Consider the following 19,066-nt stretch of genomic DNA (forward strand, 5'->3'; position numbering starts at 1 on the left):
TAACTTCTAAAATGTGGAAGGAGCTTGCCCTAAGGCACACTGGAGTTAGAAGCAAAGCCAAGAATAGAACCATGGTGTCCTGTACTTCATTTAGTGCATCAGAAAACAAAAGGAAATAAATGAGCCAGGGAAGCCAGTCAATAGGATCATTTACTGATCATGGTGCAAAAGGCCTGTCCAGGGACCAAATGGAGATATGAGAATATGAACATCATCTGAGCCACACATACTCTTTATTCACAAGCTGTCTTTTGGAGGAGGTAATTTGGAGTACTAAATGAAATTGGGGGTAAATGCACATGATGTTCCAAGTCAAGTTGACTAAATAAATGGATGTTGATGAATCACCAGGACCAGATGGCATCTACCCAGATTCTGGTTAAAATTATGTAACAGCTGACCAAAGTGTATATCCTGTCATTCCAAGTTACTGTTATGCCATACGCCTGGCGGATTGGCAATGAGTCTGTTCTCTCTGAGAAGCACTTTAAAGGGGACCCAAGGAACTTCAGGCTGGTAGGATCAATGATCAAGTTATGCAAATGTAATGTATTGGAGTCAAGGCATAATTTTTTCCTATAAATTAAATTAACTACCTCTTGTATAGTTTTTATAGTTTATAAAGTACTTAGGGTTAATTGTGCCTAACAAATTGACTATAATTCTTTGAGAGGATCAATAGTGCATGTGGACAAAGGTAAACCAAGGATGTAATCTATAAGGATTTTGAAAAGTACCCTGAAAAGGTCCCACACCAAATACTGTTTAAAAAAGTTAAATCACAATGGAATTGTGGAGTACTATTTTGAAATGAATAAGGATGTGACTCATAGGCAGGAAATCATGAGTAGGAATAAGCAGGGACTTTTCTGGAGAATTATGAACAGTGTTGTGCCATAGGGACTAGTTAATACTTTGGTGAATCATCTGGGCAACCTTTAGATGACCATAAGCTTTTCCAAGTATAGATTGAGCACCCCTTATAAAAATGATAGGGACCAGAAGTGTTCCAGATTTTGGAGGTTGTTTTTATTTTGAAATATTTATATGAATTTACCAGTTGAGCATCCCTAATCCAAAAATCCAAAATCTGAAATGTTGGGAAGTGATATTGTCTAACTTATATCGTTATATTATGTTCATGTATGAATATATAACAACAAATCCAATCATTGTGTACAACTATAATGTACCAATAAAAAAACATAGTAAAAAATAAAAATGCTCCAAAATCCAAAAAAAAAAAAAATAATTGAGCTTCATTTAAGCACTCAAAAATTTTGGATTTCATCACAGTTTGCATTTCAGATTTTCAGATTAAGGAAGCTTAAGTTGCACCAAAATATAAAACTGACTTCAGTCTTCTTATGACTGTATTGATGAGCAGAGAAAAATAAGAGTCAGAGGAGACTCACTCAAAAAGTAGCCTCTGAAACCTGACTGCTTGGCTCTGAACATGCCCTTAGTGACTGCATGATCTTATGTAAGTCACTCTACCACATCCAGTATCAGTTTTCTCATTTGTAAAGTGAGAAGAATAACTCCAGCTCAAAGTTGTGTTGTGAAATAAGAGACAATATGACATGAGAGACAATGCATATAAAATTCTGGAACAATATTTGGATTGTAGTAAGTGACCGATAAACATTAGCTTCTATTATTTTTACATTTGTGTTTATTTAATTGGTCACTTACTACATGATTGTCACTAACTTCTAATAGGATGTTAGGATTTGGCTGCTCATTTTATGTTCCATGGAACCTTGCAGCTACTGCAGCCCATTTCTTGAAAGCAGTGGCAAAATTTGTTTAGTAAATTCAGAGAACAGTGATAACTATGGACTTAGTTGGTTGTAAAAGATTTCACAGTAGGGAACTAACACTTATTGGGCACCTAGTATATGCTAGATACTAGAATATATGCTTTATAAAATATCCCCCTTGATTTAATGTTGCAAGAGTCCTATGAAACTGAGGTTATGATCCCTATTTGCTGTAGGAAGAAATAGAGACCTTGTCCCAGGTAATGCCAGCTCATAAGAAGTAGAGTCAGGTTTGCTCTACCCTTAAAACCATTTTTGTCTTGCATCATGCTTGAATTGCACTTTGAGGGGCAGGTATGATCTAATAAGGAAGAAAAGAAGCATATCTACACAGAAATAAACATGGGCTATGGTATGAACATAGAAAACAGAACAGTATATTTATGGAGTTCATGGACCACAAATACAGATGTTTTTACCAAAGTGGAAGGTTCCTGTGGGGTTAATAGTAGCAAATAAAGCCAGAAGCATAGTTTAGCCTAGAGCAGAAGCCTCTCTCAGAACTCTTCTAAGGATCTGAGCTTTATCCTCAAGGCAATGGGGACAGGATGAAGGCAGCTGAGCTAGGGAGAGGTATGAGATGCTTTAGAAAGATTAACCTGGCATCTGTGCATGATGAATTGATGGAATCTTTTGCCTGGGTCCCTGGTTCTTTGTTCTCTAATCTGCTAGCCTAAGGCTCTCAAATACTTCTGCCTTACTCTGGAAACCTAAAGACCACTTAGGATGTGATTGCAATAGCATATGCAGGAGAGCTGGAGGAGGGGATGGAAGGGAAGCAGTAATAGAAGCAGGAAAAAAAGACAAAGAATCAACAGGGATTTGGAGCCCACTTGCATATGAGAGGCAAGGGAGAAGAAAGAATCAAAGATAGCTTTAAGTTTAAGCCCCAATGACTGAGGGAATGATGGTAGCACTAGAAAAATAAGGGCATTAAGGGAGAACCAGTTTGAGATGGTCAGTTGGCAAATCTGACTTCTGACACACCCAGTTGGGGATGATGGTGGTGAAGGCAGATAGAACTGATTAATAAGCAGCTACACATGTGGGATCATAGCTCAGGAGAACAGTTGAGACTGGAGGTAATGATTTTATAAGTTATCTCCATAGTGGTATAATAGTTAAAGATAGTTCAATGTAACAATATCCAAAATAGCCAAGAGGTGGGAAAATGTAGGTTTAGCATTTTTCTCTAAATGTCCACTGATGGATAAATGGATGAAACTACGGTATATACATACAATGGAATAATATCCAGCCTTAAAAATTGAAGGAAATCCTGCCATGTTATACATGAAGAAAGCATGAAGATGTTATATTAAATGAAATAAGCCAATAATCAAAAACAAATACTGCATGATTCCACTTTACATGAGGTACCTAAAGCCATCAAATTCATAGAAACTGAAATTAAAACAGTAATTGACAGGCTGGGGGAATGCATTAGTGCTGTTCATTGGGTATAGAGTTTTAGTTGCACGAGATGAAAAAGTTCTAGAAACCTGCTGTAGAAAAAATGTGGATATAATTAACAATATTGTACTGTACACTTAAAAGTTTTTCAAGAGGGGCCCTGCTCAGTGGCATATGCCTGTAATCCCAGTGACTTGGGAGGCTGAGGCAGAAGAATTGCAAGTTCAAGGCCAGCCTCAGCAACTTAGCAAGGCCCTAAGCAATTTAGAGAGACCCTGTCTCAATTCAAAAATTTAAAAAAAAAAAAAAGAAAAAGAAGGCTGGGGATGTGACTCAGTGGTGAAGTGTCTCTGGGTTCAATCCCCAGTACCAAAAAAAAAAAAAAAAAAAGAAAGAAAGAAAAGAAAAGTTTGTTCAGAGGGTATATTTCTTGTTAATTGTTTATTTATCCCAATAAAAATAATAACCTAAAATTATAACAAAATAGTTGAAATATGGAGAATGGATAAGGGACAATAAATAATGGAAAGGAAAAGCCAGAGGCTTAAGAAGAGACTTCTGGATGACGGCCAGTTTCAGGGTGGGATTAGAAAGAAGAGCTAGTGAAGGAAAGAGGCTGCAAGGGGATAAGGAGCATGTAGTCTCAGAGGACATGAGCAATAGGGGTTCAGGGAGAAGGTTGTACTCTGCAGAGGAAAGAGAACCCAGTTAAATTCCTAATTCTTCCATTTAGAGAAATCTCATTCCTTCTCTGAGCTCCAGTTTTTTTTTTTTTTTTTAACCTGTAAAATAGAAGAACAGCTATTTATGTGAAAGGACTTTATAAACTGTGATGCCTAACTCAAATGGAAGGGGTTTTTTGTTGTTCTGCCTTCTCGACCCCAGCAGCCTTATGTTATATCTTCTATTGGTATTGTTTTTATATAATTGTGTAGTATGGTATCTTTGTCTATCTATGTTGGACTGTGTGTGGGAAAAGAAAATAGACAAGAGAGTCATCATTAGTTTTCATAAGACTTTCAAAGTTGCATTTCATTTTGTAACTGAGAAGAACCAAGAAAATCTCCACTGAGAAATGGAGCCAATTGATGAAGTCAGTTCAGTTTAGATAATGAAAAACTGGAAGTTACCTATTTAACTTACCTGAGACCATGGGTGAAAAATAAGGCTTCCTGAAAATTTTACTTTTTGAGAATATAGTCTTTCCTAGAAGAGTTGATGGATTATGTGTTGCAGGAAATTTAGGGACAGTATACAATATAGAGTGCAGTCTGATCTTTTTTTTTTTTGCTATTGGGGATGGAACCGAGGGCCTTGTACATGTGAGGAAAGCATTCTACCACTGACCTACATCCTCTTTAATTTTATTTATTTATTTTTTAAATTATTTTTAAAATATTTATCTTTTAGTTGTAGTTGGACACAATACCTTTATTTACTTGTTTTTATGTGGTGCTTAGGATTGAACCCAGGGCCTTGCACGTGCTAGGCAAGCAGTCTACCGCTAAGCCACTTAATTTTTATTTTGATGCAGGCTTTTACAAAGCTGTCCAGGTGACCATCCTGCCCCATCCCTCCTGAGTATCTGGGATTACAAGTGTGTGTCACTAGGCCCAACTCAGTTGATTTTTATTTTTTGAGCATCACCCTTTTAGTCCAGCTCTGAGCTAGCACAAAATGGTTACCTGCAAGGAAGCGGAGTTGATTTTTCACTTTCATCATGCCATCACCAGAGCTTCCAATGCACTCATCTTCATCGTCGCCACAGTCTCCACTTTCAAGTTCTTCCTCATCAATGTTTTGATCCACAACTCTTCCTTTGGGCACAGACATGGTTCTCAGGAGCTGAAAGAAAATAGCCAGAAATGTAGCTCTTCTTCATATTTCTCTGGTAGGTCTAGAACAAGTGTATTATTAACAGGAGGCATTCAAATGGGAATGAATTACACACAAGTGTTTAAGAATCATTTCAAACTTAAATAGGTATAAGCTGTTTATCCTCCTTAGAGTTCATACCTATAGACCTTTCCATAGCATTTGATAAGATTCTCTACTCCTTATCTCCAGTTAAATCATGCCAGAGTATATATTGCATTAGACCTTTATAGACTATGGTTCCTAAGTTCCTAAATGTCTCCATGGTGGAACACACAGATGGAGAACTTAAGACCTGATAGGCTAGGGGGACACCAAAATCAGAAAAGATCCCTATGAAACCACCCAGGACCATATCTACATTCACTAAATAAAAATTGGAAATGCTTCTCACTAAATGAAGAGAGCAACAGTACCCTTTTAGATCACTCAAAAACTTTTAAATATCTCCCTCTCCCATGATTGTAGGAAGACGCTTTTAATTAAATTCCACTGTATTGTGTTCACTGTTCACTAAGTGGCATATTCATTTTCCTCTTCAGTGTCTGGCTCTTCAGTCATATGGATAATGCCTTCCTCATTTTATGGGACACTCACTACCCAAAAGTCTCTCCACTGGCCAAGACCCAGTCTGCAGCATAAATGGTCCCTGAAGCCAGCTGTCAGATCCCATTTCACTTTTCTCCACCATCTTTCTCAATGACTTCATTTTAATATCTTCTGCTCCTGCTCCAGCTTCTGCTCCATCATCCATTTCTAGTCCAGAATCTCAGTCCCATCCCTTATTTTAAAAATGACAGCCAACAAAAGGGGTTTGATATACAGACACTGCGATTCTTGTGATTGTGGAAGAGGTAGCAAAAGAAGAAAAGTGCTGCTTACACAGGCATGCCTTGGTATCTATGGTTTCCATTATCTCTGTGCTTGCTGTCACTGTGAAGTATACTTTTATGTTTTCCACCTGTGATTTAGTTGTTATATGAAGACCTACTCAGAAAAAGCTACCCATCATAAAGAAATGTGACTCTACAGGTGACTTCTTTTTTAGCCAATGAAACAAAAGTCCAAAAGAGGACTTTCCTGACCAATAAGCTCTAATGGTGTTGGAGAAGCCAACCCACTTACTATCTCCTACTTCAGCACCATCTCTATCCTGCTAGGCTATTGCTTCTCCACTGACACCCTCTGACCTCCTCTACCCCTCATCCTACATATCTAAATTTTTAGCATATCAATATAGGCTAAAATAAGCTATACTAGTGATTTTCAGGGCTCCTTTTTTTGTTCTTATTAGTTATACATGACAGTAGAATGCATTTTAACATATCATACATACATGGAGTACAACTTCCCATTCTTGTGGTTGTACACAGTGTGGAGTTACACTGGTCATGTACTCACATATGCACATAGGGTAATAATGTCCAATTCATTCTACTGTCCTTCCTATTCTCATCTCTCTTCCTTTCCCTTCATTCCCTTTTGTCTAATCCAAAGTATTTCTATTCTTCCCTCCCCACCGCACTCCTTTTGATCTCAGAACTCCTTTAGTTTATTCAAGCTTAGTTTTGGTGCTGGAGATAAAATCCAGGGCCCCATGCATGCTAAGTACACACTTTACCACCAAGCCGCACGCTAAACCTATCAAGACTTCTTCATAATTTTATGGAGAAACTCAAGAAATTAAAAAAAAAATTAGTTGGCAGTGGACCTTTATTTTATTTATTTATATGTGGTGCTGAGAAAAAAACTCAGATCCTCACACATGCTAGGCAAGTGCTCTACCACTGAGGCACAATCCCGGTACTGGCCACGGAATTTTTTTATATAAGTTTTATCTATCAACATTTGCTGTCTTAGAAATTATAACTGAGAAATTTTTAAATTATTTGATTGCTCATTTAAACACAACAATAAACCCATGATGGAGTAAAAGAACCATTTTAAAAATGAAAAAAACATTTGCCAGTCATGAAACAATTAATAGGAATAGTGGAATTCACATTTTTGCCATCTCCTTAATGTCTCGCTTAATATAAGAGAGCTGAATTATTAGATCTGCTTCTCCATTTCATCTGTTGCAATGCATTGTTTTGGATGAAACATTCACTGAAAATCCATCCTATCACAAATGGGTAGCATGACCTTTTAAGATAATTGTGTGTGTGTGTGTGTGTGTGTGTTTGTGTGTGTGTGTGTGTCTCTCTCACACACACAAAGTTTAACGAGTAGTCACAATGTGGAATATGAAACCATGTAGATGAATGTTTCATGTCCTGTTACATTAAAATCCATTAGTATGTTTTGAACTTTGAATGAGCCTTTTACTCATTTTGTGTCATCACACATGGTTCATCTGGAAAATATTGGGTCACTGAGCTAAGCAGTTCCTCCAAATGCTGATACCTTTCATTATGTAATATGACAAAAAGTCCTACTCATTAATATCACCTTCAATCTCATCAGAAAAGTCTTTTAGTATGTGACACTCTAAAGATAATGGTTGCAGATACAAGTTTTCAAAATTTTAGTTTTCTCTTGAAAGCTAGAATTTTATCATTGGCAATACATACTACCAGTTATTTTCTTTGAGTTGACAGGCTGTCTTTGTTCCTTTCCAAGAAAATGTCTAGCAAATGCTCAAGTTTGTATAACCATAATTTGTCAGTCATCCTATCTAGCAAAATGAAATAAGAGGCTAGTTTAGCTAACAGCTCAAATAATCTTGCAAGTGCTTTTTCTTGAGATGTACAATGACATACACAGTTTGTAGCCTAAATGCTTTAAGCACACTTCCTATTTAATAACACAGGACATTAAAAATTATACTCAGGGGTTGAGGTTTGATAAAGTTAATAACTTAGTAGTATATTTTGATGTGACTGCCTTGTCTCATACAGTGGTGTGAACAGTTGAACTTGTCTTTACTATTGTACCACTGGTGCAAACATCAACCCAGGAAGAAAGACAAATGGCATTTTTAGTATTGTTGTGTGGGTAGTTTTGACCTTCTGGATCTCTGAGTTTCATGGACTCCCAGGGTTCATTAAACCATTCTTTGAGAACTGTAAATCTACCTATAATATCATTTTAGCTTTAAAAAATTCCCAATCTCCTCCCTTACTATTACTTCTTTTTGGAAAATTACTTTTGACATAAGCATTTTACGTTAATTTTGAAGAATGCATCCTTTAAATATGTCATGGACTACGTGAATACAGAAGGGGAATTTGTGGTTTGGTATAGATTAGTGAACTTGCTATTTCTCAAGCACATCTCACATTGGACCCTTGCATTCATATATCCAGTAAACATTACCTGAGCACATACTATGAGCTGTTTTTCATTTCCACCTATTGAAAGCCTTTCATCCTTTCCAGCCAAGTTCAAGTGTCATATCCTTAAATGTCATGTCCTTAATGAAGTCTTCCTGGCAGATGAGCATTTCAGTTCTCCCTCTTTTTCTCCCACCACTTCTCTTTTCATCTCTAGCACCTAAGTGTCACTTTCTATATATAAACTGGTCTTACTTATTTGTACATACAACTTCTCTACCACCAGACTGTGAGCTGGCCAGGAACTGCATCATCCGTATGTTTCAATCTCACAGCATCTGAGGCAGTGTCTAGAACATACTAAGCACTCAAGAAATTTGTATTACTGAAGTGAGAGGCAAGATGAACTGGCATGGCATCTTAAATTCTTTAAAAGCTACTTCCACAATCTCATGAAAAAAAGAGAAAGCCAAACACCAGATTAATTATAGAAGAACTTGTGGATGAATAGCTAAACCCTTTTAGACGACCCTGGCTAAGGCCTGTAGCTAATCTTTGAGAGGCCATTTTCCAACCTCAGTACAATGCCTCCAGTATTCTCTGGTAGCTCAGTTTAAAACAAAGTGCAATTAAAAAAAAAAAAAAAAAAAACCTTTAAAACTTTGCCAGTGAGGTTCCTTCCTTAGGTCTTAAATTACTCCCACTTTGGAGACAACTCCAGCATTGAAGAAGGATTATAATATACTTTTAAACAATTTTACACAGACAGCTGCTGATGATGCTGATGAGTCTAACCCTCACACATTAACAAACCAAATCCAAATCTAGAAAGTTATTGTTAATGCAAAAATCTTAAAGAGAGTGAAGTTCCACAGTGTTGAAAGAAAGGTAATGGGTCAGAGAGGAGGAATTGACAGTAAGAACTGCAGATTTAGTGCAGCCTGGAATTTGGCCCAGAAATCAAATCAGCTAATTAGAATTTACAATATTAACCTTTTTGTTCCCTCTCTCTCTTTACAATGTCTTTCAGACTGAACTCTCACTTTATAAAAAGAAAATTATGAGGGCTTTGCACACAAAAACAGGTAACTTAAGGGGCCTAATGGTTTTGATTAACTGTTTGCCATTTTCAAAGGACAGTATCCTGTTAGCTTTTTAAAAGCCAAGACTCAGAATAATGATTATCAATGTCAAGTATCTTATTAAAACACAGGTCTGATTATTTTACTCTGCTCTCCCCACTACCATCTTCTAAACCTGACATATCTGCCATGTATCACTCTCCATATAGCAGGGGTATGCAAGGCTGTTCAAAATCCAGTGTTTTTCTGAAGTCATGACTATCTGTACAGCTCTGTTTTAGCCATTGAAATCATAGTTGCCCAAACATGCAATCAATGTCTATTTTAGAATCTAATATTTTAAATATTAGATTCTAAAATAATAAAATAATAAATAAAGTAATGGTTTGGATCTTAAGTGTTCCCCCAAAGGCTTGCATGTTGAAGGCTTGGTCCCAAGCAGATGGCCCTGTAGGAAGTGGTAGTATATTTAGTAGGTGGAGAATCATGAAAGGGAATTAGGTTACTGACAATATGGCCTTGAAGGTGGTACTGGGACCCTGGCCCCCTTTTCTTTGCTCCCCACCATGATGTTCTGCCTAACCACAGACCCAAAAGGAAATGAGGTCAACTAAACACAAACAGAAATCTCTAACACCATGAACCAAAATAAATCCTTCCTCCTCATGAGTTGATTACCTCGGGTGTTTTGTTATAGTGACAGAGAGCTGACTAATACAACATATAATATAGAAAAGTAGAATGAAGGAGAAATAAAGGGGGAAAATCCAATTTCAAATTCTAATATATAATGTATGTGTGGTTTTAAAAATTGCTTTTTGGGGGGCCTGGGGTTGGGCCTCAAGTGGTAGAGTGCTTGCCTAGCACCTGTGAGGCACTGGGTTCAATCCTCTGCACCACATAAAAATAAAATAAAGATACTGTATCTACCTAAACTAAAAATAAATATTTGAAAAATTGCTTATTTTTCCATAGTTGAACTTGGATTTTGGAATCAGACAGACTCCTAGACTTATGTATAATTATAGTGCACTAATAAAAACATAAAAATCCTGGTTTTCCACTTAAATGAATTTGTGTTTTCAGACAAACAGCTTAATCTTTCTAAAGCTCAGGGTTCTCAACTGTAAAATGAGAGAAACAATTTCTGCCTCACAGAATTGTAATGAGTAAATGTGATAAACACAATATTTTATATGTGATAAAGCATCTAGTTATTAAGGGATTTATAAAAAAAAATCACCTAACCTTTTAAAAATATTGAACATTTACATTTCTTTTGCTTATAATCAAAGATGTGCTCATTAGGAACAGTCACATAAATTCATATTTTGGATAATTTCCTAAGTAAGATTACTAGGGCAAAAGGTATATACATATTGTACTTATTTGCCACCATGGAATGAGTCACAATTTCCCTAAGAATTACCTAGAATGCTATTTTAAAATGAGGCTCCTTGAGCCAGGGTTGTAGCTGAGTGTTAGACCATATGCTTAGCATGAGCAAGCACCTAGGTTTGATTTCCAACACCCAGAAATAAATAAAATAAAACAAAATAAAATAATAGGCTTCCTGACCCTCCTCCCAGAGCTTTGGATTTAGTAGGTCTGCTCCATTTTTTTCCGAGACCTGCCCTCCCATCTTACTGCAAGTTGAACTACAGACAACACTTTAAGAAAGGCTTCTCCAGTGTTAACACTGCTTTGGAGGAGCCCTCTGGAACCATCTTTGGTCACAAATCATCTTAGTACCAGATGTGCTGGAATCCTTATGACATGCTTTTCAAACCATTCTTTTTAAAAACAAAGTCAATGCAATCTGATGATTTCCTTTTTACTTAGGTATGGCCATCATGACCTTTCATCTTTGTAGTTCATGAAAATACCTTTGTATAAAGGTGACTAGCTTCATTTGATTAGAAAGGGAAACATTTCAAGTCAGCCTAGGAACAGGTACTCAGGGTTGTGTGATGAAAGGGAACAAAAAGCCTGGAATAATTACGTGAGAAAATTAGAACCAAAGTGTAAGAGAAAAGGGCTTTCTAGAATATAGCAGTTTTACATTCTTAAAACCATAAGCAAGATAACAAAAGGGCAATGCAGCCTCAGACAAGGCAATTTGGCCGAAGGTCTTTTGTGCCTGTTGAACAAGAGAACAAAGATCAAAGCACATACTTGTTCTCAGGGAGATAAAATATGCTGAAATTAGGACAGTGAAAGCAGCAACTCTTGATCTATCTATATGGTATAAATAATGCAGCTCTTGTTATTATCCTGATTGCAAAGATATGGGCCTTATGAACTTCACACTGTTCCAGTGTTGAACATATGCTCACTCACACAGTCTACAAACCCTCTCCCCCAATTTGTGTAACCGGAAGACTGCCATCCCATTTCCCAAATATGGGGGGTTGGGCACCAAATCTCAGAGAGGGGACATGATGAAGTCACTGAGTGAGTGATAAAGATTCATTTAAAATAATGTCTTCTAGCCAGGTGTAGAGGCTCATACCTGTAATCTCAGCAACTTGGGAGGTGAGTCAGGGATCTCAAGTTCAAAACCAGCCTCAGCTAGTTAGTGAGGCCCTAAGCAACTTAGTGAAATCCTGTCTGTAAATAAAGCATTAAAAAAAAGGTCTGGGGATATGGGTCAGTAGTAAAACTTCCCTGGGTTCAATCTCTGGTACCAAAATAATAACAATAATAATAATAATAATAATTATTATTATTATTATTATAATGATGATGATGTCTTCTATCATCAAGCCTAGAATTCTTCAAGAAAAATATGACTTAGGTAAAGACATTAATGAATAGTAGCTTCATCTCCCATTTTTACTGGTTTTGACTGCCTTGACTTCAGATAACTTTCAATTTAATTCCATTTTCTCAGATGATGAGGGGAAAGCCTTTCATTTTCTGGAGGGAGGGTCAGGAGGGGGAGTTCAGGACCAGACACTTAACGACAGTGGATACCTCCTGCTTGTTTTCCCCAGTCTTGCCCTCAACTGTGTCTTAAGTAACCAAACTATCTCATCAGGAACAGGTTTGTTTTGAAAAGTTCCAGACAGCTGGTTAGGATAGAATGAAAAATTCCATTACTGCTGTTACACAGCTAAGAGTTTTTTTGACTTTAAGCTCTTTAGCATTTTAAAAAATAAAGGCTAAGTAACAAAATAGATACTGAAAATATGGGACTTGGTACATATTTTGAAGATTTAGCTAGTTTTGTCTCTTTTGGCTACTCACATGCCTTCTCTAGGCATTTTTTAATATGTGGAATCCAGGTTACATTTTAAAGCTATTAAGCTAGGCTTACAGAGCTGATGTTGAACTATTTGGACGCTCGGCTTTATACAACCTGTGAGGAATGCTTTGGGGGCCTGGCTTTCCGTATCCGCAGCAATGTAAACACATGCTTTACTGTTTGTATTTGAGTAGCATAAGCTAATGGGAAACAAATGTGGTGACTCCAATGAATCCCGGCCTTTTTGGAATGCCATTATTATTTATTTATACATTGTGCACATCCACAAGGCCTAGCACGTGACCTCTGCTTTGCATGCGCACGTCCTTTGAACAAATGCACCAAACCACAGCCACAACTAATTGGAAACAATTGCAACTCCACGCATTTGAGATGAAGCCAGATCCCAATGTATGGGGCTAGAATTAATGGCTATGTATGCACTTAACCCATTGGGGACGCAATAATGTGTAGCAGTTAAAAGTGTGAGCTTTGGAATCTGACCAGCATGGATTTAAATCCCTACTCCACCTAATTACTAGCTGTGTGACTTTAGGCAAGTTGCATAGCCTCTCTGAGCTTCAGTTTCCTCACCTGTAAAATAGAGAATAATATTATTTATTAAGTTCGTATAGTTGTTGAAGTATTAAATTAAATACCACCACCCACCTTTCATAGTCCCCTGGACCCTTTCTTCGTAGAAGTTTCTACAGTTTGTGATTAATTATATATTTCCTGGTAGCATCTCCACTAGACTAACAGAAGGAATAGTGGTCTGTTTTGATTACCAGTGTCTAGCATGCTGTTTAGTACAAAGTGAGGCAATGTTCAGTAAATATTCATTAAATGCATGAATGAATAAATAAATATAATAATGCATGTATTGTGCTTAGTGCATTGCCTGGCAAGGTAATAAGTTCTCAGACATGTTAACTGTTGCTTAGGATAATTATGATGATCTTTAGGAGGAAGAAGAGGAGGAGGAGGAGGAAGAGGAGGAGGAGGAGTAGCCACTGCTGAATGCCTTGTAAGGCCAAATAAATATCACTCCTTGGCCACACACTGAGGCAGGAGAGAGAGAGAGAGAGAGAGAGAGAGAGAGAGAGAGAGAGAGAGAGACTGACTCTGCATGGAATCTTCCTAAGAATCTGAGAAAATGTTTTTGGATGCTCCCAGTAAGATAAGGATCTGTGCACCAAGACTGCACACAGATGTTTAGTCACAAGGAGCAAAGAGTTCTGCTGGAGGCTGCGCTTCCAGATGGTATCAGAAAGGCCCCCTGCACCCACACATGCTTTTTGCCTGGTCCTTGCTTCCGCATTCATCTCTTATCCATAGGACCTGCTTTCTCTAGCACTAGCAGTTTCCCCAAAACATCCTTTGTGTTGTGAATGTGCTGCTAAAACTTATGAAAATAAGTATCCCAATGAAATAAATGTCTGACTAGTAAAACAAACAGGTTGTGAAATAAACCAATTTAGAATAGAATTTAATAGAATTTAGATAGAATTTAAGACACCTGTGACACTCCATCCCTAGTGATAGAAATGGTTGTCTGGAGTTTTAAGGATTTGTACACTACCTCAATGTAGAAATTTTCCAATAATATTAAGAATTCAGGTTGATTGTCCCTTATCAGAAATGCTTAAGACCAGATGCGTTTCAGATTTCAGAGTTTTTCAGGTTTTGGAATATTCACATATACATAATGAGACATCTTGGGGATATGACCCAAGTCTAAATACAAATTTCATTTATGTATCATATATGCCTTATATACATATCCTGAAGGTAATTTTGTAAAGTATTTTAAATAATTTTGTTCATGAAGCAAAGTTTCACATTGAGATTTCCACTTGTGTTCTCATACTGGCTCTTGAAAAGTTTTAGATTTTGAAGCATTTTGGATTTTCAGATTAGGGATACTCAACCTTTAATTTGGAACTGTTCCGAGTTTTATTGTTTTCACAGAGCATGGTGGTTAAAGGTCATACTCTGGAGTCAGAAAATTTGGATTCAAATGGAGAATCTATCATTTACCACTGTTGTTACTGTAAACAAATTATTCTTTAACTTCTCTGAGCTTCATGTTTCTTATCTAAAAGATGAGTACAAGTACACCTCCCCTATCCCCCATAATGTGTGATTGTGGGGATTAAATGAAGGAATTCATGGAAAGTACTGAGCCTATTGGTATCTGGAACACAGTAGTCAAACAATATCAATATTACATATTAAAAACTATGTGTCTATGAAATATGAAATCTCCAAACAGTATAAAATTTGAATTTTTGGCATAGGTTAACCTTCAATTATACAGACTGGGGTAGGAACATTGTAAGCCCTTAACAAGTCTTGGTTAGCCAGGAGCAGTGATGTGTGCCTGTAATCCCAGCAGCTCAGGAGGCTGAGGCAGGCGGATCACAAGTTCAAAGCCAGCCTCAGCAACTTAGTGAGACCCTAAGCAACTCGGTGAAACTCTGTCTCTAAATGAAATATAAAAAAGGGGCTAGGGATATAACTCAGTGTTTAATCACCCCTGGCTTCAATCCTCAGTACCAAAAAATAAAAATAAAAAGTCTTGGTTATTGTGTCATTACTATTAGAAATTATTATATTAATGATTAAAAGCACTTCTGTAGGCTGTGGTTGTGGCTCAGTGGTGGAATGCTTGCCTAGCACATGTAAGGCACTGGGTTCGATTCTCAGCACCACATAAAAATAAATAAATAAAAATAAAGGTATTGTGTCCAAGTACAACTAAAAAAATAAAATATACTTTTTAAAAAAAGCACTTCCTTATCTGTTCTCTCAGTTGCTCCACTAGGACCTCCGTTAGATAACAGGGCAGGCATTATTAGCCTTATTTTAAAAACTGAGGAAACTGGAATTGGGAAAGATGTGAGGCAATGTGCCCAATTTTAGCCTGAAAAATTATAAAAGAGTAGCCACAGTAAAGTTTGTTAGAGTTGGAATGTGGACAGAAAAGGATTTTATATTCTAGCACTAACTTGGAAATGGTGGGGCCCTGGGACTAGCAGAGTGCCTGACACATAGTAGGTGCTCAGGACATGAATGGCAACTGAAAGAAATGAAATGAACCAATGGATTAACAAATTAAATGAGAAGTTACCCATCAACTTTTGATTTCTCCCAGCCTCTGTCTCTTCGACTCTGATGTGGTCTTTTCAAACGAATGAACCAACTAACCCAAAGGGATATGGCCAACCAAAGCATTAAGTGGTTGTATGAGTTTCTCAGGGCCACACAGTAAGCCTCTTCCAAACCCCAAGCTAAGTATTCTCTTTTCTAAGTTGGTCTACATATGTGTTAATTCTGGGTTCCCACAAAGTTGCAGTTATAAGTCTGGATATAAGATTGGCCTAGCCCCAAGAAGCTAGCCAGATCAGGCTGATTGGCCAGGTGTGGCAGCAATGTGTAAAACACAGAAAGGTACTCTTGGAGGCCACCAAACCCAGCTTTCCTCTGAAGGCTTCTGATCCCAGCTCTCCCCTTTATTGAAGATTGCTGACATTTGTGTCCCCAAATCAGTTTGAAACCATTGTGAAAGAATCACAAGATGAAATAAAAACATTTTTCTGGAAGAAAAAGCTGCTTCAAAGACATCTGTGAAACCCCAACACTGCTTGGTTTCCAAAGGAATTGTCTTAGTAAAATAAGGGCCAGTGGCATAGGGCAAGGATCCCAGGGTGAGAGTATACCAACATATTACACATTTCCTCAGGGAACTGAGGTTACACAGACATTATCTGAGTGCTTACTATTGTCCGAGTGCATAACTGTGATTCATTCCAAATAGACATCTTGTGGTTATACTTTTGGGAAATGAGAATTCTTGCCTCTAAAAATAACCTCTGTGTGTGAACCGCAGCAGCCATGTCATCAGGCATTGGACTTGAAGAGTCAACCTCAAAGACTAGGGGACGATGGTTCACTATTCTTCCAGAAGGCCTCTGGCCCACTGAGGATTAGTTTGATGCCTCTAATTTCCCTGACAAAGCTTCCTTCCTTTTAAAATGGAGTCGTGGTCAGGATCTATAACTAGGTTTTCTAGTGGAAACAGGTTTTCCTACTCTGGCATACCATTTGAAAAAAATATAAATTTTTAAATGTTTTGGATAATTATGGCTTCATCATATTGTTTCAAAGAACAATAAAAGACCTGGGGCATCTGGTGCAAATAAATGAGCTGAGATTTGATGAAAAACTATGTTCTGAGTTTTCAGTTTCTTTGGAGGTCTGAGAGTTTCAAACTCTTTCTACATTTTGGGATATAGAGTCCTAAGGGAGAAGTGGGCTCTCACAGGAAACAGGAAACACAAGTAAAATTATTACAATATTCATATCTAATCACATACCTTGAAAAACTGAAATAGAAGTCAAAGAATGTGGTTATTTTATTTATGTGTGTGTATATATATATATATATATATATATATACACTTTTAAAAAGAATTTCACTTCTTTTACTTTCTTTCTTTTTTTTTTTTTGGTACCACGAATTAAACTCAGGGGCACTCAACTACTGAGTCACATCCCCAGCCCTATTTTGTACTTTATTTACAGACAGAGTTGTTTAGTGCCTTGCTATTGCTGAGGCTGGCTGTGAACTCAAGATCCTCCCATCTCAGCCTCCGGAGCCATTGAGATTACAGGTATGTGCCACTGTGCCCAGCTTAACTTCACTTCTTTTAAGTGAAAATTAACTTAAATGCACAGATAATTCCTCTAAGTATGAAAAATTTGGGATGCATATGAAAATTACACTTTGTTTGGTAAATATAGCATTAAAGATGCTGAAATAACTGGCTCTTTCTGAATCTACCATGAGTAGGTTTTTCTAATACTTTGATCACAGAAGATAACTACAAAACAAGAATGTCAGGAGGACTGTACATACTGCTGCTATCAAAGGATTAAACACTCCCTTGTTGTAGGGTTGTTTTCTTTCCTGTACCTTGAGTGATTTGAAAAGTGTGGTCCAGTAGTACATGAAGGGATGGGAAATGGAACTCTGGTATTCTCCACAAGGAAAGGAATTCGAGCCCTGCCTTTTGCTAACTGTTTAGGACACAATTAACACAGAATAAATTCACTACCATGCTGGAATCCCATATTCATCAATCTTTTAATAAGATTCACAGCCATTTTCCATCTACTAATTATTGATATTGGCAACAATTCTCTCAATTTTAGCTTAGTTAATTCTATCACATACTCATATAGATTTCTTTTTCTAGTAGTAAAACTTCCACTGAGTTGATTGTATAAGCTTACAAAAGAACTTCTAGTTGGGTGTAGTGGTGAACACTTGTAATCCCAGAATCCTACAAGCTCAAGAGGCTGAGGCAGAAGGGTCGTGAGTTCAAAGCCAGCTTCAGCAACTTAGCAGGGCCCTAAGTAACTCAGTTAGACCTGTCTCTAATAAAATACAAATAGGGGCTGGGATTGGCTCAATGGTTAAGTGCCCCTGGGTTCAATTCCTGGTACAAAAAAAAATCCTAGTTAATATTTGCCTAAACTAACATTCACACTTACTTTTTAGCCCCTACATAAAACACAAGCTTAATTAGTGTTATCTATCCCTTGCCTTGTGATAGAATAGTTTAGATTGATTTCAATTTTTTGAAATAAATGGAATTGGAGCTTAGTACAAAGACAAACATTTTCACTCCCCTCTGAGTCTTTTTCATCATTTCTTCTTTGGAATTCTGGGCCTCCTTAACCATTTCTCCCATTGGATCTGCCTAGGAATCCATTCCTCAGACATGCCTCATGCTTTTCCTAAGAAGCTTATTAGAATTTAACCACAGGGTCTGGGAAGAGCATCATATAACCAAGTCCAGCTAATTTGTGCTCAGCATTGGGCAGAGCTTAATCCTATAGTATTTTGGGTAGGTAGGTATATGCTGGAAGAGATTATGGTGAATTCTTTCCTCTGATGGCTATCTCTGGTGGATAGGGTGTGCACATTTTGCTTATTCCTGGGACTGAAGTGATTGGCTGGCTATCCTATCTGGACTCCTTCCCTATCCCACAAAAATTATTTGGTGATGATAGTGGTGATAGAATGGTAGGAATAGGAGAATGTTAGTGTGGGAGGGAAAAAGGACAACTTATAATAGGCTATAGACAACACACATTTATATAGTTCTAACTTTTTTGTTTCTCTTCACTGAGCTCAGTAAGTAGGAATGTCTTGACCCGTTCTAACATGGGCTTCTCCACCATCCTGAGATTCCTTGTGGTTGTATTCAATTAACATCTTGTTTAAACACCCCCTTTCCTCTCACAAAACATTTAAGCCTATACCAGGTAATATACACACAT

General features: G+C 37.4%; 1 protein-coding gene across 1 annotated transcript in view; it reads right to left on the reverse strand.

Moving 5' to 3' along the window:
- The window catches only part of Gpc3 (glypican 3), a 391,686-nt gene that overhangs the window by 45,292 nt on the left and 327,328 nt on the right, over positions 1-19,066 (reverse strand). The window contains exon 7 of the mRNA XM_077106976.1: positions 4,922-5,081. Coding sequence (XP_076963091.1) covers positions 4,922-5,081 — 160 coding nt within the window. The remainder of the gene's footprint in view (positions 1-4,921; positions 5,082-19,066) is intronic.

The sequence above is a fragment of the Callospermophilus lateralis genome, chromosome X (genome assembly GCF_048772815.1).
Source record: "Callospermophilus lateralis isolate mCalLat2 chromosome X, mCalLat2.hap1, whole genome shotgun sequence".
NCBI classification, from domain to species: Eukaryota; Metazoa; Chordata; class Mammalia; order Rodentia; family Sciuridae; genus Callospermophilus; species Callospermophilus lateralis.